At 33.5% G+C, this 24,328-nt stretch overlaps 1 protein-coding gene across 1 annotated transcript in view; it reads left to right on the forward strand.

Moving 5' to 3' along the window:
• Positions 1-24,328, forward strand: part of myo3a (myosin IIIA) — a 105,242-nt gene that overhangs the window by 25,322 nt on the left and 55,592 nt on the right. The window contains exons 4-7 of the mRNA XM_051098242.1: positions 4,558-4,662; positions 4,766-4,865; positions 18,556-18,632; positions 20,685-20,830. Coding sequence (XP_050954199.1) covers positions 4,558-4,662; positions 4,766-4,865; positions 18,556-18,632; positions 20,685-20,830 — 428 coding nt within the window. The remainder of the gene's footprint in view (positions 1-4,557; positions 4,663-4,765; positions 4,866-18,555; positions 18,633-20,684; positions 20,831-24,328) is intronic.

The following is a 24,328-nucleotide window of genomic DNA, read 5'->3' on the forward strand; positions in this document are numbered from 1 at the left end:
CCATGTTGTTGTCGTCGTCCTCCTCCTTCTTCTCCTCCTCTTCCTCTTTCACCTCCTATTCTTTGTCTTCGAAATTGCATATTACTGTATGCGGGATATTGATTGAAAAAGACCAGATAGGATACACAGTTACACTTTTACTAGTGGTCTGACAAAAAAAAAAAATCAACATAAAAAAAAAGAAATAAAATATAAATACATTACAAAGTCATTGTGAAATAGAAAAGAGAAATATGGGCAAAGGCCGAAATATAAATTAGAAAGTCCAGAATTTGTAACTCTTGTGTTGTCCTCTGTCTATATATGCTTCCCAACTGAAGGTTCATGAGATGTTGAGATGTACCTTTGAGCTATTACAGAGAACTGCTTTATCATCGGTTGATCTGTAGTCTCTACATTAGTGAAAGTCAGTATTCACTTGAACAATTCATGGCAAATTTACAAAAAGTCTAATAGAAATGTGTAGAATATGCTTGACAGCTAGATCAAAAATGTAGCATTTACTGCAAAGACATATACAATGAGCTAATGACTTGATGTTTTGAGGGGAAAGACTATAGCAACATGAAAACCGCAGACAAATCAGTTGCATAATCAGCTGCATGAATATACCAAAGCAAACGCAACTTGTTAAAAAAAAAATGCACAATGTGCACAAGTGACTAGATGATGTGGAGGCTGAACAAGTACTTTTGAGAATTTCATTTCTGATCTGAGAAATGCACCAAACTAAGCTGACTTTGGCACTTTTATCTCCATCGAAGGTTCTGATTGGTGTGTGATAGATTTTGACTCCTAGTGTTTCCACTTGGGTAATTGTGTGCTAATTGAGCTCAAACTTTGCAGACTCGAGTGAACAATATTGAATGCTAGTGCTTTCTAAATGATCACATGGTGTAAGCACTGAGAAATGTAGGGATTTGTGTGTAGAGTTTTGCAGTAACAGTTCACCAAATCTGACTCATGTGTTAAAGCAGGGGAATAGTGTTTATAGTTCAGGGAAATGGGTGTGCTTTTTGAAAAATGGCATTATGGTTTTGAAATTTTAGTTCAAAAGACTAGTTATAGTGTTTTAGCAATTGAGAAAAACTGTAATATAGCGGGAAGGATTGTAAAGCAGTGTTTCAACTTTCCCCATCAGCGCGACTGGAATATAAAACTGGTTTGTGTCTTCTGCTGACTTGCCAAGCATTAATAAACTATCTGAACTGATAAACAACAGATTGGAGATTAAAATAATAGCAGATTTGTCTCATTTTAAATTAATACTAAAAACTGAGAAGAAAAATTTACTTCAGCCAGACATTTACTTTTCTATGGTAAAATTCAGCGATATCTTCAAAAGGCTTTTGAATTTTGGTGCACTTTTTTCTCTGTACACTGTAAAAAATAAAAAACACAATTTGTTGAGTCAGCTTAAAATAATTTGTTACCCTGCTGCCTTAAAATTTTAAGTTCAGTCAACTAAAATAAGTTTAGTCAACTTGAAATGTTAAGTTGTACTAAGGAACAACTTAGATATTTGTGTTTGCTAAACTTAACAGATGGGTAAGTAATCCAGCCTTAAAATTTGAAGTTGATTCAACTCAACAACAACTCAATAAGTTGTCACTTAGTATAATTTAACATTTCAAGTTAAATAAACTTTTGACTGAACTTAAAATTTTAAGGCAGCCAGGTTACAAATTATTTTAAGTTGACTCAACAAATTGTTTTTTACAGTGTATGGTGTTGCCATGGCAACTAGTAAATACCGTAAATTTGGTTATGCTAGCATGTGTGGAAATATTTAAACCACGTGTGTTACAACTAACCCTAGGTTAGTTTGTGCCCCGCGCACTCTTACCCCTGCTACTTACGACTGGTTTTGTGGTCAAGGGTCACATATTTGACTTCCACCTACAAACACTACATAACACCCTAGCAATCAGATAAAACAACTTAAAACACCACAGCAACTCCTTGCCAACACCCACTTACATTTCAGAAAATGTAGAAATGCAATCATTGCTGCAGTTCTGTTTGGTGCCACTAGTGGCACAGAAATGACACAGTTTTACATATGTACAGTTCTGCGGTTGTTTGAGGTTTATGCATAATCAGGGAAATCAAGTCTATCCGCCCACTCATTCGAACCCCTTGGGATGAGTCTTGGAAACAGAAGTGAAAATGTAAATGGCCTCTCGGGACATAAAGTGATGTGAGTCATTGATGTTCCCTTTGAAGTGTTCAGTGTTCTGCTGAAAGGCCGGATCAAGCAGATTGTTTTCAAAGGATTTGTAATTGGTTGCATTAGTAACGTTAGAGGCAATTTGCTTTTTTTTTTTTTTTTTCCTTTATTGGTTAGACGTTTTTCTTAAGCTACAAGGTGCACATCTCTGCTTCTGTATTTCTATTTCTTTCATCAAAATACAAGAGAATAGGTTTTGGGATATAGTGAATAAGAGACTGCCAAAGCATTCATCCAAACATTTTGTCCCATTACAATAGCAGCGGGCCGAAGACAGCCGTGTTTGCCTTTGGTCGATTTAAATGGCTCTAAATAAGAGGGTATTGTTGTTGCCTTGGCAACATGCTAGACAATTTTATGTAATTTCAAGAGGGCTTGCTTCAGAAAAAAAGAACCATTTTCACCTCTGTGTCCTCTGACTGAAGACAAGCATTTAGCATTGATCATAACCACAGCATCAAGCATTAGTTAGTTTTATAGGATGCTGTTGCTGTAAAAACTTTGTGTTAGGCTTTGTAATGCAATAGAAAATTGTGTTTAAAACATGCTTCCCTGGACTATTTAAGATCTCTTTGTACATTACAAACAGCTGCAACCTTTGTACATTTCCCTTCGAAATTTCAGCATTTCTATGGGGAACCTGTTATTTGACCTGCTCGGTCTGCAGGATGGAAAGGGAAAATAGATGAAGGTCATGAAGATCAGAAATGTGAGGCCTTTTAAAAGCAAGTGCTCTTTTGCCTCAATGTTTAGTGTTCTCTTTCTTTTTCTTTCTTTCTTTTTTTTTTTCTTTCTTTCTTCTGATTTTGAAGCAATTAATATATTTTATGTTATTTTATTTTATTTTAGCTTTCTTTCTTTACTAAAGATTTTTTTACTATTATTACTATTATAATGACTATTTATTTGTTTATGTTTTATTTACTTTTATATTTTATACTTTTATTTATATTTATTTATTTTTTATGCAAAAACAAAGTTTCATTACCATATATAACGGATTGTTTCTGTACGTTTGCAGGAAATAAATAAATAATGTAAAATAATAATGCTATATTCTTTATTTTTCTTTCTTTCTTTCTTCCTTCTAAAATTTAATTATTTGTTTATTTGTTTGTTTATTTATTTATTCAATTTATTTTTTAAGCATAAACAGGTTTCTTTTTCAGTGTTTTTTTTTTGTATGTTTGCAGAAAATAAATACATAAAATAAATAAATAATATTTTAAACAAGTATAAAATAATAATTTCTTTCTTTCTTTCTTTCTTTCTTTCTTCTGATTTTGAAGCAATTAATATATTTTATTTTATTTTTTATTTTATTTTAGCTTTCTTTCTTTACTAAAGATTTTTTTTTTTACTATTATTACTATTATTGACTATTTATTTGTTTATTTTTTATTTACTTATTTATATTTATTTATTTTTTATGCAAAAACAAGTTTCATTACCATATATAACAGATAATTTCTGTATGTTTAAAAAATACTAAACTAATAATGTATTCTTTCTTTCTTTCTTTCTTTCTTTCTTTCTTTCTTTCTTTCTTTCTTCCTTCTAAATTTTAATTATTTGTTTATTGTTTGTTTGTTTATTTATTTTAAATTATTTTTAAGCAGAAACAGGTTTCTTTTTCTGTTTTGTTTTTTAAATAATAAGTTTTGTTTTTTAATAAATAAAATAAATAAATAATATTTTAAAAAGTATAAAATAATAATAACAATTTTTTTTTCTTTCTTTTGTTCTTTCTTTCTTTGAATCAATATTATTTTATTTTATTTTATTTTATTTTATTTTATTTTATTTTATTTTATTTTATTTTATTTTTTTTTTTTTTTTATTTTAGCAGACACAGGTTTTATTACCATACATAATAGGTTGCTTTCTGTATGTTTGGGAAAAATGGTAATAATTTCTTTCTTTCTTCTGAATTTTATGTATTTATTTATTTATTTATTTAGTAAGCAGGAACGGGTTACATTATCATATGTAAGAGGTTGTTTTCAGTATTAATAAAATAAAATAAAATAAAATAAAATAAAATAAAATAAAATAAAATAAAATAAAAATAAAGTATTTATTACCATATATAACAGGTTGCTTTCTGTATGTTTGCAATAAATAAATAAATAAAATTTACAAAATAACATTTCTTTCTTTCTTTCTTTCTTTACTAAAAAGATAAATAAAGATTATTATTTACTATTATTATAACCATTTTAGTTCATTTTAGTTCATTTTATTTTATTATATTATTTAAGCAGAAACAGTTTTTTCAGTATATTTACAAAAAAAAAACTAAACTAAAAATTATTTCTTTCTTGTAGTTGTGTAATGGAGGGTCTGTCACAGATCTGGCTAAAGGTATGCTAAAAAGAGGAGACCGCATGGAGGAACCCATCATTGCCTACATCCTACATGAAGCTCTTATGGTAAAGTCCTAAACCATCCCGATCCTCTATATTTTAAAATGTTTACACAAATGTATCCTTTTCAGTGAGAATGGGTCTGTAACATGTGCTCTTGTCTCTGAAGGGTCTCCAGCATTTACACGTCAATAAGACCATCCATCGAGATGTCAAAGGCAACAACATCCTGCTCACCACAGAAGGAGGAATCAAGCTAGTTGACTTCGGTGAGGAAGTTGTTCTTTTATTTGGAAGGGACTGCTGGCTGTGAGAGAGAAAGCCTGAATGATTGAGTGTATGTGCTTGTGTGCGAGCGAGAGATTGGCAAATTGAAAACAGTGTTTTATACACGGGTCAAAGCCATTACACGTGAGCGTTTCAGTGCTAATTGAATAGCACTTACTTCTTCTCATCAAGAGCAGTGCATTTACATGTACGGTGATGGTGGATGTCTGACACACTTGCATTAAAGCCCCTGACTGTCATCATTGGGACAGAGGATATTGTCTGCTTTCAGTTACTAATGATTTGCTTCTAGCTTTTCTTAACCAAATGAAGCGTTCTTAAATAGAGTGTGTCAAAACAGAGCTGCATGATGAGATGCAATCATACAGGATTTATTGATTCCAGTTCACCTTCATGATTCTGCTTCTTTAGCAGTTTCATTAACAATTATTTTAGTAATTAAAAGCAAATAGACAGCGTTTGTATTCACCACTCTGAGCAACCTAATGATTTCAAATTTCAACAGAAGTCGAAATGGTATGAAGGTTTATAAAATGGATAGTTCCGGTCCTTGATTCTGATTGGTTGAGCCACGTTCTAAGCTGTTGTAAATTACACTACAAACACCTTTGTTTACATCTGCGTGTTGTTCGGCAACCACTTTGTTGCAACCACAACCGTTTCTGAGGAACTACATTGTCTGGCGGAAGAATAATGCTTGTATCCAAATCATTGCACTTTATTTGCTCTGTTTCATTTTGTGAAATCTTAATAACTACATGGAATAATCATTTTATAAAAGCAATAAGCCCTGTGAAACCGTGGTTTGTAGTGAATTTATAGTGTTGTGCCATAGCTGTTATAAATTCACTAAGAACCATGGCTACTTTGGGCTTATTGCTTTACAGTTTTTCTCGATTGCTAAAACACTATAACCAGTCTTTTAAACTAAAATTTCAAAACCATAATGCCATTTTTCAAAAAGCACACCCATTTCCCTGAACTATAAACACTATTCCCCTACTTTAACACATGAGTCAGATTTGTGAACTGTTACTGCAAAACTCTACACACAAATCCCTACATTTCTTAGTGCTTACCCCATGTGGTCATTTAGAAAGCACTAGTATTCAATATTGTTCACTAAAGTCTGCAAAGTTTGAGCTCAATTAGCACACAATTACCCAAGTGGAAACACTAGGAGTCAAAATTTATCACACATCAATCAGAACCTTCGATGGAGATAAAAGGGCCAAAGTCAGCTTACAGTTAGGTGCATTTCTCAGATCAGAAATGAAATTCTCAAAACTACTTGTTCAACCTCCACATCATCTAGTCACTTGTGCACATCATAAAATTTTTCTAATTTTTTAAAAACAAATTGCGTTTGCTTTGGTATGTTCATGCAACTGATTATGCAACTGATTTGTCTGCGGTTTCCTACATTATCAGTTCCTATTGTTATGTTGCTCAAAATGTATTACATGTATATAGTTCTCTGTGCTATAGTCTTACCCCTCAAAATATCAAGTCATTAGCTCATGGAATATGTCTTTACAGTAAATGCTAAATTTTTGATCTAGTTGTCATAAACTGTCAAGCATATTCTACACATTTCTATTAGACCTTTTGTAAATTTGCCATGAATTGTTCAAGTGAATATTGACTTTCACTAATGTAGAAACTACAGATCAACCAATGATAAAGCAGTTCTCTGAAACAGCTCAAAGGTACATCTCAACATCTCATGAACCTTCAACTAGAAAGCACATATAGACAGAGGACAACACAAGAGTTACAAATTCTGACAGTGGACTTTCTAATTTATATTTCCGCCTTTACTCTTATTTCTTTTTCTTTTCTATTTCACAGTGACTTTGTAATGTATTTGTGTTTTATTTATTTTTTTTTTTTATCTATATATATATATATTTTTTTGTCAGACGACTACTAAAATTGTAAGTGTGAATCCTATCCGGTCTTTTTCAGTCATAAACCCCGCATACAGTAATGTGAAATTTCGAAGAGGAAGAGTAGGAGGTAAAAGAGAAAGAGGATGAGACAAAGGAGGAGGATGATGACAACAACATGGAAGAGAAATAGGAAGGGCAAGGGCAAGAAAACAAGCAGTCTCATATATTTTAGTTGATGCATGCCAGGGTTGGATCAGGCTTGCAAGAGGATTTTACCACTGCTGCCTGTCCAGGGCCAATTTAGTCTGTGATGTTGAGGAGGTTCTTTGGCCTGTTCCAGACCAAAGACAGGATGCTGGGGCAGAACAATTATTTTTGTTGTCTACAGTACAATAAATTAAGGATTAAAACACTTGCAAATGCATACATTTGTTGTGTTCATCATGTGAATTTTTTTTTTTTCAAGCAACACTTGTTACCAGTTTTCGTAGTATTGTTTTGAATTGATCTCATCAGTGTGTAAAACTGTGTTGTAGTGTGTGTGTTTTTGAGGGTTTGTGTGTCATGTCTGAGAACAAAGTTTGTTTTTTTCAGCAAGATTGAATTGTTTTGAGTGGAGAGCTTCATTTTGACCTGAATATAGTAAGTTCGGGGAATTGAGTTAGAAGTTACGGATTTGTGTTTAGAGTTTTGAAAAAGCGAGGCATAATTTCAAGAAATGTGTTTAAGCAATTGAGAAAAACTGTAATATACTGTGTTCAGGGAGAAATGTATTAACCGTTAGCGATTTTGCTATACCGCTACTTTACAGTAAATATATTTGTGTGCCAATCAGTTGGCAGGATTGTACATATTTACATAAAAAAATGTGAAGAAACATAAAGTGAAATTGCAATGTTCAGTTGTTTACAGTTTATGTATGTATAGTTGATATACTACCAGTCAAAAGTTTTTGAACAGTAAGATTTGTAATGTTTTTTAAAGAAGTCTCTTCTGCTCACAAAGCCTGCATTTATTTGATCCAAAGTATAGCAAAAACTGTAAAATTTAAAAATATTTTTGCTATTTAAAATAACTTTTTATTAATAACGTTTTCTGTTTGAATATATTTTAAAATGTAATGTATTGCTGTGATTCCAAAGCTGAATTTTTAGCACCATTACTCCAGTCACATGATCCTTCAGAAAACATTCTAATATTCTGATTTGCTGCTCAAAAAACTTTTATTGCTATTATTATTGTTGTTGTTATTGTTATTATTATTATGTTGAGAGCAGCCGAGTAGAATTTGTTCAGGTTTCAGAAGAAACCGCATTTATCTGAAATGGAAATCGTTTGTAACATTGTAAATGTCTTTATCATCACTTTTGATCAATTTAAAGCATCCTTACTTCCAACTAATTTCTATTAAAAAAATACTGACTTCAAGCTTTTAAATGGTATAGTGTATAATGTATACAAAAGCTTTATATTTTAGTAATAATAATAATAATAATAACACATGTTTCTTGAACAGCAAATCAGCATAATAAAATGATTTCTGAAGGATCATGTGACACTGAAGACTGGAGTAACGATGCTGAAAATTTTGCTTTGATCACAGGAATAAACTACATTTTAAAATTTACTTAAATAGAAAGCAGTTATTTTAAATAGTAAAAAAATGTTTCACAATATTACTGCTTTTACTGTATTTTGAATCAAATAAATGCAGGTTTAGTGAGCAGAAGATAAAAACACATAAAAAATCTTACTGTTCAAAAATGTTCGACTGGTAGTGTATGTTATGTATATAGAATTTAACAGCATTGTTATTGTTAACCAAAACTAAAACAAATAAAAGTCATTTTTCAGCAGTTGAAATAAAGCATTACTTAAATGTAAATAAACTGTTACTTAAATAATACTAAAACAACACTGGTGTGTATCAAATAATTTACAATGGTTTTGAATATGGTTAGTTCAAACTGAATTTAGAGTCTTTGTTCGTGTTATAGTGTAACTCAGGTGTTACATAATGTAAAACTGTTTTTGCACTGGCACCAGATTCATCATTTATTTGCTATAAATAACCGTCTTCTGGTTTTTGCCTATCAAGTTCCAATTAAAAAGAGAGAGAGAAAAAAGCTATGCTACTGTAATACACACATACTTCGTGAAATCATATTTTAGTCATACTGCCAACCCCTATAAATGAGAGAAAAAAAAATGTAGGGACTTCAAAATAATCTTTTAATGAAAATCACCTTTTCTAAGGGACTCAAGGCGGTGTGATATTGTGTATAATCTGCTGTGCAGTGTGCCTAACAACCTTTATGTTTCACTGTATTCACAATATAACACTGCCTCTCTTAATGTATTACTTTATGAATCTGTCCTCATCCAAACTGTCCCAGAACCATTCACTGAACCAAATGTCATAAAAAAACAGTTAATAGGTATTTTCTCAAAAATTATACTAGTTCAAAATATAACCAGTTTGTGATTCCCAATCATAAATACAACAAATAAACCATTCCTGGGTGCCTCTTTTTATTACTTTGAAAAAACACATCTACTTTTCATTGAGGAAGTAAGTGGAGCATTTTTAAGAGCCCCTTCCAGAACAGCCATATACAAGAGCTTATAAACCTTTAGAAAGCCAGTAAATGCTTTTCCTGGGAATAAACAGCCAATCGTAGGCTTTTGTGATGTGGCACAGACTAATGTTTGCTATGCTCCACACGTTCCCTTCACCCCCTTCACTATTAATTTCCATCCTAAAATCCACTCTAAATGTAATCTCCTCTTATGTTATTCTCTAGGCCGCATTTAGCCCCTGAGAGGAGATAGTTGCCCCCCACCCCCTACCCCCAAAAGCCCCCCTCACAGGGGTATCAGACCCAGAGCAGAGGCACATAAAGCCCATAATTAGTCGACTGCATCCAAAGGAGATAACGGGACATCCTCTTCTTTTTAGGGAGGGGTAGGGGGATGGGCGTATGGGTAGAGAGAGGAGAGGTGGAGTGAGCGCTGCGGAGAGCGAAGGAGAGAAAGGAGAGAGCGTGATAGAGTGATGAGTCATGCCAGAAACTCAAAACTGCTGTAGCAAAGTTGCTGTCAGCAGAAAGAGCTTTCTGTCAGAGTTCGTCAAGGACATTGAATGAGCTCCTCAGTGACATCACAGACATTTGACCAATAGAATTGCACTGGCTTATTGCATCACTATGGCCTACTTTGAAGGGCTCAGGGTGCCCGCTGGTGTATTTTGTGCACTAAATTGCTTTGTTACCTTGATAGCAGCAAAGTCATGTTTGTGGTTGTCTTCCAGGTATAAGCTTTTGTGAAAAAGAAGAACACTTAGGGATGCTCTTAAAAGAGTTATAGAAATATCATTTAAATTTTAGACTTAAAGGAGAACTCCACTTCCAGAACAACAGTTCACAAATAATTTACTCACCCCCTTGTCATCCAAGACGTTCATGTCTTTCTGTCTTCAGTCGTGAAGAAATAATGTTTTTTGAGGAAAACATTTCAGGATTTTTCTCCATATAATGGATTTCATTGGTGCCCTGATTTTGAAGTTTCAAAATTTAGTTTAAATGCAGCTTCAAAGGGCTCTAAATGATCCCAGCCGAAGAAGAATGGTCTTATCTAGCGAAACGATTGGCCATTTTTTTGGAAAATAACATTTTTTATACTTTTTAAGCACAAAAGCTCGTGTAGCACAGGCTCTGGGATGCGTGTCCACGACGCTACGTACTATTGAATGAAGTCGAAAGGTCACGCGGAACGTAGGCGTAACTACAGACCCAGTGTTTACAAAGTGAACGCGCAAAGACTAAGAAAGTGCAAGTAAGTTTGTAAATGCTGTTTACAAACAAAAAGGTACAACGATGTCCTCCTCTTAAGGTGTAGGAGAAAATAAGATGAAGTTTTTCGCCATACTCAGTACACAGACCATGAACTAACACATCTACTGCTTACACAAACGGTGATCACACTACAAACAAGACAAAACTATAATGCTATAAGAAACAGAAAAGCATTGAATTGAAGTTAAAAATATTAATTGAAATTAGCTAAACTTTACAGTGTTTTTGAGCCACATTACTATCCATCTTTATGTACTTAATACCTCTATTTTCTTTGAAATATCAATATGTACTGTTAAATGTAATGACCAGCATTTGTGCTAACCTCAAATGTATTTCAATATCATTTCTATTGAAACTTGTATGTCTTGTATTTAAATATATTTACAATTACACATTTGTAACAATGTAGCTGTGATTTATTACATTTAAAATATATTATCTTTAAAATTAATGTCAATGTACAGATTTGTAATGATTTCATTGCAGTTTAGTACATTTAAAATATATTAAATTAAAAAAAAAAAATACAATCAAGTTCTTTAAGTATTTTGATGTAGTAGTCAGTACATCAGAATAAGTATACTTTAAAACATGACAAACAATTATTAAAACATAGTGATTAAAATATATACTGTATGTTCATTTAATGTACAATGTACTGTATGTAATGCAGAAGTTTTATATTGACGTTAAAATGCACTTTATAAAAATGTACTTAACATTGATTTATTTATTTATTTTATTTTATTTTATTTTATTTTATTTTATTTTATTTTTTATTTTTTTTTTGTACACTACAAGTGCAGAGCTAATGGAACAGCTCACTTAAAAATGAAAATTGTCTTCATTTACTTAACATCATGTTCTTTGAAACCCATATGAATTTATTTTACAAGAAAATGTCTATAAAAAAAATGTCCAAGCTGTTTTTTCCCCTCATCACTTTGACAGTGAATGGTCATTAAAGCTGTCAAGTAAGATTTTTAGTAAATAACTTAAATTTCAGTCTGTTCATCATACAATGTCCCTGTAGCAGGTTTGGAACAGTGTTGTTTACTCTCTCTCTCTCTCTTTTCCCTGTAGTTATTGAATATGAAAATATCTTGGCCTTCTTTTAGTTTAAAACACAGACTAAACATTCTCATAAACACCCTCTTTACACCAGTGCTCAAAATATATGGTTTTCAAATTTTCATAATTTAACATGAAGCATTTACATAAGCAGTGCATGCAGAGTGGCTGATTAGTGTTAATGCAACCACGTAAATGCAAAATGGTAATGTGGCATTAGAGCATGACACAAAGAGATGTTTTTGAAAGGTCTTTAAAGCTTTAAAGGCCTCATGAAAAATCTTAAGTTTTTAGTTTTTGGTTGAGGCCATACATGTTAGTGTATCCCTAAAGGTTGACAAAAGAAACTTTCAACAGATATACATGTTCAAAATTTGAAGTCTTTCACTTGAACTAAAGATAGTGATGATGTATTCTCCCTCATGATGGCACTATAAGAACTTCCATAGCCCAAAGTCATTTAATAGTAAGTAAATAAAGTGTAAAATAAGGCAGCAGTCAGGGAAAAATATACATTTGCCAAATTTAAAGAATAATATACAGTATTTTAGATGCTTAAAATAAATCTGCAAGAATTACATTACCAAAAAATGCACTATTTTTCCCTGCATAATGGTGAATTGGGGAAAATAGAGTATATATTTCACATATTTCAAAAAAGAAAGAAAGTCATGTTTGTCAAACTATGGAGTGCTTTCTGTCCTGATCCAAACAAATCATTCCTAATTTGTGTGTCAATTATGTAAGCCTAATAGCCAAATAATGTACCCTGCCTTCATTTCAGACAGGGCTTAAAAGACGCTGTGTTCATATGCAGTAGAGCACTCATGTTTTATACTAATAGTCTAACAAGAGTCATGAACTTAAAAATGAATGCAATACTTATTGTATCTTACAGGGGTCATCGGATGCAAAATTCACTTTTACATGTTGTTTGAACATAAATGTGTGTTGGCAGTGTGTACACAACTACCCCTATAATATTAAATATCCACCCAGTGTTTTTTAAATCCCTGTAAGTCATAACCCCTTTTTCAAATTAAGCCATTTTCACACAGACCAAGGCTGCTCCCACGATTGTTGATTGTCATTGTTTTAAGTGTGAAAACATATCAGAAGTAGCACATTCAAAAACAATGGACTTGTGACAAGGCTCCTGAATTAATCAGGCCTTCACTTTAAGTTTTCGTTTAGTGATGAGTGAATTTTTGCCAGAAAAAGAGCAGGAGAAATATCATGTAAGTGTCTCAGAGTTGGCAAAAATTATGAAAAGAGTGACTGTTTACCTCACAGTTTAAGACAAAAGCATGCAAAAGTGACATGCATGGTTGTTTATCTACACCGGAATTACCTACTGTAGCCAAAGCACAATAAACTCATTTAACCTCTTCTAAGGCCCATATTTACAAAATATAGACTTCTGGAAATTCATACTCAAGTCAATCGTTTCGGATCCAAAAACATCCAAAATGTTCTGGTGTTGCTAGAGGAGGAGTGCAGTGAGAAGTGCCTGGTTCCCACAATGATGTTCAGTGGTAGTAAAGCTCTTATACTGGGATGTATGAGTGCTGAAGGTCTGAGGGAGTTGTGCTTTATCAGTGCCGTCATCAATTCACACACCACTGTGTGATGTAATACAAAAACATGAAACAGAAGATGCTACCCTGTCCTTATACCCTGTGTTGCTGGCCATTTTTCAACATGACAATGATGATATGCAATCTTCAGACATGAAAATCCTTCAGTGGACATGCATTTCACCCAATCTTAACACTCTTGAGCAGCTGTGGGAGATTCTGTAGAGACGTGCTGAGCAAAACTCCCCATTTAAGACCAGGGCATTTAAGGAGGTCATCCTCCAGTAGTTTAACAGGACAGATGTGACAATTTGTCATGAACTTGTACGCTTAGTGCCAAGAAGGGTCAGAGCAGTGTACTTAAATTTCTGGAGGACATACTAAGTACTAGAATATTATACATTTGCTGAATTAAATCTAGGGTGTACTCATTTCTGCAATCGCTCATTTAAACTAAATTGGCTAATTTACTTATTTTACAGAAAATAGTTATCATTAGGAAAATACATCTTTTATATTTATTCAGAGGCGCTGTACTCATTTATGTTGTGCACTGTATATGTAAACACCATTTACACTGAGCTCAACTCACCAGATTCAGAAACAGTATTGACCAATCAGCGTTCAGGATCACAACTATCCATTTTATAAATGGCCATCTAATCTGTATAACCTTCTTAAAATTTAGATGTATTTTTACTTATTTAAAAATAGAAGGTATTTATTAGAAGGTATTTATTTATTAGATTGATTGATTGATTGATTGTTTGATGCCTTAACCCAAATGTATTGTGAAAGCAGGGAATTAATTCTTTTCTATTCTCTTTCTGCACCAAACCACACAAACCTCACTTGAACGCTGCTCTGTTTTCCCTGTCAGCCTAATTTTTCCAAAAAGAGTGTATTTGCTGAGTGCCTGGCCGGAGACCTGCTGGGGGCGATATCTGTCTCCCACTGTCAGGAATGGAGCCACGGCGAGTGGGTGGCTGTCGGGCCATGGCTGTATGCAGAGGTTCCACGTGCCCACGTCTCAGAGCGCTCAGAGTCACGCAGGGCTAATGCGTTATCCGTGTGAAGGGGCTCACGCTATGCTGAGCAGATAAAGCCCCCACACTGACTCATCGGAACGAAAAAAACCTGCATTATTAGACAAAAAGAGCGAGAGGAAAGGGGGAATGGAGGAGGGTGCTTTAGTGGCTTTGTCATGAATATTCTAATTGGCAGTGTTATCTCTGATGATTATTAAGACCGGCCCTGGGGCCCCGTGCAGATCTAATGTAGCAGAAAGGGAACAGCCGCAGGAGACTGTTTAGTGTGGTGTGTGTGTGTGTGTGTGTGTGTTTAACTGTTATTCTTCAGTACATCTATTGTCTGTTGTCCACTTACAGCCCACAGCATATGTGAATAGATGTTTCTGTATTTGTCTCTGGTGTAGTGGGGATTTAATGTGTTTGTGAGTCTTGTGAAAGCAGAGAATCCTTTTTGATGCTGCCAAGAATGGGCTGTTTACTTCATACTGGTGATTCAAAAGCTATAATCCGATCAGAAATTGATGGAAGATTTCTTTAGAAACACTTTAAATATGAGTCGTGTTCATAGTTAAATTTATCAGCGCAACATAATCTGCTCTAATCGAAACATTTCAGATTTTTGTAATTTAAAGATTTTAATTGAATTCATGTTTTTTTCAAAGCACACACAAATCCAATTTATAATATCTATGCAGTATTCTGAAATTAATAGGCAAAGGTTTTTTTTTTTTTTTTTTTTTTCAGTCAAATGTAATTTCATGTCCTGGTTGCATTTTCTTGGATAAATAAACATTACTTGCACTATCACAAAAAGAAAAAATCTATTTAATATTTTTACATTAACAATGTAGTCAATATTCTGTTTATTAAACTCAAGTGTGAATCTCATGAGGTTAGTGTTTTTATGCATTTTACATTTATTCCAAAATAATAACTCAAGGCAGTAATTATATAAACAGTATGTTTTATTTGTGAACTTGTGTTCAGCTACTCTTTTTAATAGTTAACTAAAGTGGTTATATCTAAGTGTGTGAGATGTTTACTTTTTTTTAAATTTTATTTTATTTATTTTTTTTTTCGTTGGTCTTCCTATTAACACCATTATAATGTTAATACTGAATAATTCGTGAACGCGGAACTTGCACAAAAACAAGAGGTGGGATTTATCGCATGAACCAATCACAGCCGTTTATAACTAGTCATATCCAATCATATCCGATCACAGGCATTGCCTCCTCTCACATGAATTTTCCTCATTCATTCTCAGTTACCCCCCCGTGCAGACCAAGTCATAGAGACTTGAAACTTGGAGGGATGGTAGTACTCACACTGCCGATAACATCCCCAAGGCTCGCTACAGTGATCAAAAGTATGAAATCATTAACTCCTAAACCATCAGTCGCAGGCTTAAGTGGCTTATGTCGTTGGAATCCTTGGCTCACACCAAACTCATGTCAGATTCAGTCGGAAGCCTGACAAAATTTTTGGGTTTTTTGTATTTTTTGAAAACCTACTTTTTCAAACTAGTCCTAGATTTTTCCCAATCAGAATCAAAGCAGTGCAGAAAGATTCTCTGGAGAATGAATATCAATAATTATCAAAGAAAAAAAAGTTTAACTTTTGACTCACTGCCGCAAAGGGATACCAAAACATTTGTAAGGGGCAGGACCATTTTTAGTAAAATGCCTATAACTCCTAAACAGAGTGAGATATCTTCATTAAACCCAGAACGCTAAAATAAGAGCTCAATCTGAGGTCACGGGGAAAAAATTGTGGAGCTTGGCCACTTGGTGGCACGATAAGAGGGAAAAAACATAAAAATTGCTATAACTACGCAGCATTTGTCCTATCAACATGAAAACTGCTGTGCACTGTCGTGGTTCGAAGTGCCATCACATTTTCGAAGGGCGTAAGCATTTTTCCACACAAACACACGATATTCATATCATATGATAGCACTCCTCATTCTGGACAACTTTGCTTCTAGGACAACTTTGGACAACTGCTGCTGTCAATCAAATCATTTGGTAAAGGATTGAGAAGATGTAAAACACCTACTTTTGCAAATTAGTCCTAGGTTTTTCACTCAATCTGGAAAGTTCAGTACAATCACTGCAGTACAATTCTCTGGGCTCCCTAGGTCAATAATTATCAAAATAAATAAATAAATAAATAAATAAATAAAAATAAAAATAAAAAAATGTACTCTTTGGAAAGCTATGACGAGCTTGTTTAGAAAAGGGGCCTGTCCAAATTTACCCAAAATCCTCTAAAGCCTAAAGCCTCAAAACTTCACGAAACCTGGTGAGCACATGCGACAAGTGATTCTAAACAAGAATGCAAAAGGTTTAAGGAGATCAGACCACAGACAGAGCTATAAGTCATAACATTATATTTCTATGGTAAATTACCTGGATTTGCCAAAAATGCTATTTTAAATAATTGATTTTGGTGGTTACAGGCTTGCTAAATAATGTCTTTTTTCATATGTGCTTAAATCCCTTAAAGTGCTTGAACCCTAGTAATGAATGCTTGAAGCTATATTATTTTGTAGTATTTGTGGTGTTTTATTTTACTACTAAAATCGTTTTCTCACCCAATGTTTTGAGGAGACACTGCCTCCATTGCCCCATCAATGGAAATGCCCCTGCTTGTTTCCCAGGAAAAATATCGACGTGTACTGAAGTTTGTGCTTAGAACAAGTTACACTATTTGCATTTTCTGAAGGTAAAGAATAGTGTTAGGTTTAGGTAAGTATAGGTTTCAGGCTTTGGTTTAGCCATTTAGCTGTTGCTGACTATAGATATTTACATAGATGCAAAATAGAAAAGACCAGTCACAATTCAGTATGCAAACAGATATGAAGAAAAAACACCAAACAGATTTCAAGTATTACAATGATATCATTGATGTTGGTGAGATTTCTATCAAAGTACAGCAGTAAGAGACTTCAAAATTCAAATATAAATATATTCATATAATATAAATAATATAATTAATAATATTGCAAACCAAATCCAGTTATTTCAATAGGAAACTACTTAAAGGTGAAGGATTTCCTCACACAGATTTCCTAAGCTGCTTGGTTTGAGTTCAATATGAGCTGTGCTTCATACATTGATACACTGTTGATTATAGACCTTTTTGCCCACAAATATTTGGTGAAATTTTTGTAATGTAACCTAACCTAAAAGCTAAACCTGCACTGCAAAACGTGGTTAACTGCAACTTATACTTTAAATTGTTACTTTAAACTTTTCTCCTACCTGATTTAACCCATATTATGTATATGTATTTGAGTTGTAAACTGTAAATCAGTGACGGTAAAAATTATTTTTGATTTCAATTAGGGCTGTCAAACGATTAATCACGATTAATCGCACACAAAATAAAAGTTTGAGTTTGCCTAATATATGTGTGTGCGCTGTGTGTACTTATTATGTATATATAAATACACACAAATTAATGTATATATTTAAGAGAAATATGTTATGTACAAAATATTTGTATTTATATATAATATGAATTAATAAAAATAAATAAATACATATAATTGTAAATATTTCTTACATATATACATGAATGTGTTTGTATTTATATATACATAATAATTACACACAGTACACACACATATATTAGGCAAACTCAGACTTTTATTTTGTATGCCATTAATTGCGGTTAATCGTTTGACAGCCCTAATTTGAATAAATCTAGTTCATTTTGCTGTTACCACTTTTAGGTTATCTTTTCTTTCAATGATGTTTAATACTAACCATTCTCTTAGTATTGCCTTGCAAGCACCACTCCATCAGTCAAGCTAGCTTCTCTAAAACTAATATTAATCTTAGCTTTTTATGTAAATTGTACTGTAAATTTAAAGGAATAGTTAGCCCAAAAAATCCAAAAATAATGTCCGTTCTGCTCTTGCAAGTGAATGATGACCACAGCTCTTAAATAAGACTTTCAGGTCAAGATTTTAGGTAAATAATGACTTCAGTTTCAGTTAGAAGGCTTGAGGGTCAGTGCTGGGTTACTTTGATCATTGCATTCAAGACAACACATTCTTTTTTTCCTTGTGACCTTGTTTGATCTCTGTTCAAATAGTGTTTCCATTGCCACTTGGGTAAACGCCAGTACAGACAATCCAGAGACATTCCTCAAATCCAGCAGTCATCCATTGAATCTGTACAGATAAATACAGTACCGTACATAATGCTTTGTCCGTGTTTCTTCCTCTTATCAGGGGTGTCGGCCCAGCTTACAAACACCCGGCTAAGGAGGAACACTTCGGTGGGAACACCTTTCTGGATGGCTCCTGAGGTAGGACCATTGGCAAAGCATGGCGGTGACTTTGTGGACTGCAAATGTTTTTGTTTACTTAGTTTTTCCATAAGATTTCCATATGAGACAGGCAAAGAGGACTAGACCTCTGAAGTTGTTTTGAGTATCGTTGACGAAATTTTCATATGACTCAAGGGTAGAGGCTTACGTGCCTCAATTTGTCCTAAGTGTCAAAACAGTCAAAACACAAACTGAGATTTATTATAAGTGCACTTTTAGACTTGTAAACATCTGTGGGAAACATTCTGGGTTTATTTTTGGACTAATCACATGGATTAAATATCAAAGACGCTGGACATGTTATTTTTTTGTTTCTAATACTGAGGTAAGACCATCTGTATTCCATTTTGTGGTTTTCTATCCACATAATGTTTACTGTACAATGTTACAGATTAATGTAAGGGTCTTAAAATGATTCTCTTTATGGAGAAATTAGTCAGTTTTTTTATTTTATTTATTTATTTTTTACACAATTGCAGCTTTTTTGCTTTGGATTTATTATATGTCTCACCTCCCTGTTTAGTCTCTTTTTTAAAATTATATTTTAATAAAAATATATATCATGTATATTCTTTAAGAAATTAAAATATATAATTAACATTAGAAAAAAAAGGTTTTTATTGACATAATATTTCTATTCTCATTTTTTTAAATATGAAATTGCATACTGTACATAGCTAACTACAAAATACATAAAGCACCTGTAAGCATTTAATTGGAGTGACTGTGCTAGCTAGTTACAATTAAAGTCAAAAGTTTACATACACCTTGCAGAATCTGCAAAACATTAATTATTTTACCAAAACAAGAAGGATCATACAAAATGCATATTATTTTTTATTTAGTGTCTGACCTGAATAAGATATTTCACATAAATGAAATTTTACTTATAGTCGACAAGATAAAATAATAGTTGGATTTATAAAAAATGACCCTGTTCAAAAGTTGCATATACACTTGATTCTTTGTTTTTTTTTTTTTAGCATTTGTATATATTTGAACTCTTTCCAACAATAGCTGTATGATTTTGAGATCCATCTTTTTTCACTGAGGACAACTGAGGGACTCATATGCAACTATTGCAGAATGTTTAAATGCTCACTGATGCTCCAGAAAGAAACACAACGCATTAAGAACCGGAGGGGTGAAAACGTTTTGAATTAGAATATCAGGGTAATTTTAACTTCTTTTGTCTTCTGAGAAACATGTAAGTATCTTCTGTATAGCTTTAGAAGGGCAGCACTAAATGAAAAAATATAATATCAAAATAAGAAAAATGTACACGTCTTCATTCTGTTCAAAAGTTTTCACCCTTGATTCTTAATGCAACATTTTTCCTTCTGGAGCATCGGTAAGCATTTTAACCTTCTGTAATAGTCCCTCAGGGTTCAAATACACAAAAATGCTGAAAAACCAAATAATTGGTGGGACCTAAAGAATTTCTGAAGAACGGCAGGCAGTTTAACTGTTCAGGACAAACAAGGGACTCATGAGCAACTATCATTAAAAAAAAAAAAAAAACAGCTGTGGATCATTCAGGTAACAACACAGTATTAAGAATAAAGTGTATGTAAACTTTTGAATGGGGTAAATTTTATAAATTTAACCATTATTTTCTCTTGTGGACTATACGTAAACATGCTTTAAGTGAGATATCATATTCAGTATTAAATAAAAAAAATAACATTCATTTTATATGAGCCCTCTTATTCTGGTAAAATAATTAACATTTTGCAGATTCTACAATGTATGCACACTTTCGACCTCAACTGCATATATAGTTATATAACTATATACCACATATAACTATTTTAAGCTCTATTAAGCTGGAAAATGTATTTTAATATACAAATAACAAAAATATGCACTTTGCCTGCATGTTATTTTTTGTATGTTTTTATTTATTATCAGTCAGATTATGATCAATAAACATATACCGGTGGAAGTTATTTCTGTGCTCTGGTGGCAGCAGTCAGTGTCAGTTATATACATTTGCAGTTCAGTAATGACTGTGTTTGTGTATTTGACCAGGTCATTGCGTGTGAGCAGCAGCTCGACTCCACGTATGACGAGCGCTGTGATGTGTGGTCTCTGGGTATCACGGCCATAGAGTTGGGTGATGGAGACCCGCCTCTTGCTGATCTTCATCCAATGAGAGCTCTCTTCAAAATTCCAAGGTGGCATGCCCTCATTTTTGTATGTTTGACACTTGTTGTATTCAAACGCTGATTTGCATTACTACAGTACATAATATTCAGATGATATTCAAAAAGACCTCACAGTTCACAAGGTCAGGATTGTGTCAGTACATGGAATAATTTGTGATTTTAGCATGCTGATGGATGGCGCTTCTGCTTATTCGGGCCTTGGAGCTGTTGGAAGCCAGGCCGGTTTCATTCTTAGGTCTTTTTTAGAGCAGCTTTAAAGGAGAAGTCCACTTCCAAAACAAAGATACACATATAATGTACTCACCCCCTTGTCATCCAAGATGTTCATGTCTGTCTTTCTTTATTCGTAAAGAAATTATGTTTTTTTGAGGAAAACATTTCTGCATTTTTCTCCATATAATGGACTGGTATGGTCCCCTGATTTTAAACTTCCAAAATGCAGTTTAAATACGGCTTCAAACTATCCCGAATACGATTGTAAAAGATCCCAACCGAGGAAGAAGGGTCTTATCTAGCGAAATGATTGGTTATTTTCATTAAAAAAATACTATTTAAATACTTTTTAATCTCAAACGCTCGTCTTGCCTTTCTCTCCCTTAACTCTATGTATTCTGGCTCAAGACAGTTAGGGTATGTCGAAAAACTCCAATCATATTTTCTCCCTCAACTTCAAAAATAATTTTAAAATCATCCTACATTGCTGCAGAAGCACCAACCCAGTCTTTGCAAAGTGAACATGCAAAGAAGATCAAACACCCTTAAAGGAGAAGTCCACTTCCAGAACAACAATTCACAAATAATTTACTCACTTGTCATCCAAGATGTTCATGTCTTTTTGTCTTCAGTCATAAAGAAATTATGGTTTTTGAGGAAAACATATCAGGATTTTTCTTCATATAATAGACTTCAATTGTGCCCCCAATTTTGAACTTCCAAAAGGTAGTTTAAATGCAGCTACAAAGGGCTCTAAACGATCCCAGCTGAGGAAGAAGGGTCTTATCTAGCGAAATGATCAGTCATTTTTTTTGGAAAATAAAAATGTGTATACTTTTTAAGCACAAAAGCTTGTGTAGCACAGGTTCTGGCATGCACGTTCACAACGTACTATTGAATCATGTTGAAAGGTCAAGCCGAACGTAGGAACCACAGACCCAGTGTTTACAAAGCGAACGCGCAAAGACTAAGAAAGTGCAAGTAGGTCAAATGCTGTTTACAGACAAAAAGGTACAACGATGTGGATGATTCTGAAGTTGTAGGAGAAAATAAGATTAAGTTTTTCGCCGTACTCTACCTTTTTGAGCTGGAGTACACAGACGATGAACTTAGACGTGATTCGTAGTAGTGATGGGAAGTTCGGATCATTTTACCGACTTGGACCTTTGAGTCTTGTTCAGCAAAGTGAACAAATCTTTTTTCCGAGTCATTTCGTTAAATTTAGCAAAATCAGCGTCACGTGACAGCCTCATAAGATGAACGAATGACTTGAAAAACCAGAAGACACAAAACAGGTGAACTAATTCCAGTACTGAACCTAATAAGATGTTACGTATGTACGACTGAACGAATCACTTCCCGAGACTACTCATTCTTCGCGAGTCACGTTAAAGATTCGTTCAAAATAAACGAATCGATCAAGAATGACTCATGGACGCGCATACGAGAGCCTGTGCTATGCAAGCTTTTGTGCTTAAAAAGTATACAATTTTTTTTTTTTTTCGAAAAAATGACCGATCGTTTTGCTAGATAAGTCCCTTCTTCCTCGGTTCGGATTGTTTAGAGCCCTTTGAAGCTGCATTTAAACTGCATTTAAAGAAAAATCTTGAAATTCTTTCCTCAAAAACCGCAATTTCTTTACGACTGAAGACAGAAAGACATGAACATCTTGGACGACAAGGGGGTGAGTAAATTATTTGTGAATTGTTGTTCTGGAAGTGGACTTCTCCTTTAATATACGTTGATTTCTTGGAATGGCTGTATGTTTGTGGATACAAAAAAGAGACCAAGCAGTTTTTCTCTCCATCGTGCACCCACCTGTCTGAAGGTGAAATTTGATTGTTTACTGTCCTTAGGCTCAGAACATAAACTGTTATCACTAGTGTCATCTTGATGGTGCAGCACTTCTGTGTTCTAATACACCTCACGTGCACACACACACAGAGAAAGCATCCGTCCATTGAGCACTGTGCTGTAGGAGCAGTGGCGTTCTGACTGCAGTCAGTGGTGGGGGTGGTGGGAATAATCACAGAGCGGTGTGGTAATGTTTCTGACTGCTCATGTACACACTGCAGACTGTCTTTGTTGGGTCTCTCTCATGTTCTCTTTGATTCTTATTAGAAAAAACACACCTTACACCCCCCACACCCATCCAGACTGAGAATGAGCAATGCAATGTGACAAAACTAGAACGAAGCCATTATAATCTCAAATTTGGTCTCAAAATATTTCACTCGAGATTTGTTTTGACGTGTATTTTTGTATGTAGATCTACACTAATATTCAAAAGCGTGGAGTCGATACAAGATTATTAATGTTTTTGAATATTACACCAAAGCAGCATTTATTTGATCAAAAATACATGTAAAATAGTAATATTGTAAACTATTGTCAGAGTTTAAAATAACTGTTTAGTATTTTAACATATTTTCAAATATTTTTTTAAAATTTGATTCCACAAAAATCTTTTGTAACATTACAGATGTCTTTTTTATTGTCACTTTGAATATTTTAAAACATCCTTGCTGAGTGAAAGTACTTCAGGGTCAAATCTAACCATTTTATATTTTAGGTTACATTTTAATATTAATATGTAACCTAAAATATAAATATATATGTATCATTTTTTTATTATTATATTATATTATATTATATTATATATTTTTGTTATATTATTATTTAAAAATTACTAAATGTATAAAATGAAATATTTCAGTATCATTTTTTAAAAATATTTTACTTCAAATGTTTTGTTGCAAAATCTGAGAATTGGGTCTGTTTATTGCAAAATCTTTTTGATGCTAAATCACTCTCACATTTCAGGTTGACATGAACCACATTTGAACTTGCATGTTGAAATCTTATGTTATGATGAATGATTATGCCTTATCTGGTGTGACTTTGGTGCTGTAGGGATTGAGAGTTGGTTCATGTCCAGTGAACTACGCTAGGCCAGTGGCACATGCGTATTAAGTGTTAGGTTTGTGTGACCCAGATTAGGCCAGACTAAGCCTCAAGCCCTGGGCACAAATGTCTGCATTCAGCCCCCCTGCCACCAACAGACAGGAATACACACATTTAGCCAGCGGACAGGAACTGAGAGATAAATAAAATAAACAAAATAAACTAGAAAGAACACATCCAATGAGATGATATGGAATCTGAATATGTCATTGACATGTAATTGGATGACAAAAAACTGAAGGGCTCAATAAATGTTTTTTAGATTTCTCTCAGTAATCAGTGCTTTAACATAAAAACAAAAAAGGCAGGAAAATTCTTTTATTAAAATAT

Source organism: Labeo rohita, chromosome 24, assembly GCF_022985175.1.
Source record: "Labeo rohita strain BAU-BD-2019 chromosome 24, IGBB_LRoh.1.0, whole genome shotgun sequence".
Lineage (NCBI taxonomy): Eukaryota > Metazoa > Chordata > Actinopteri > Cypriniformes > Cyprinidae > Labeo > Labeo rohita.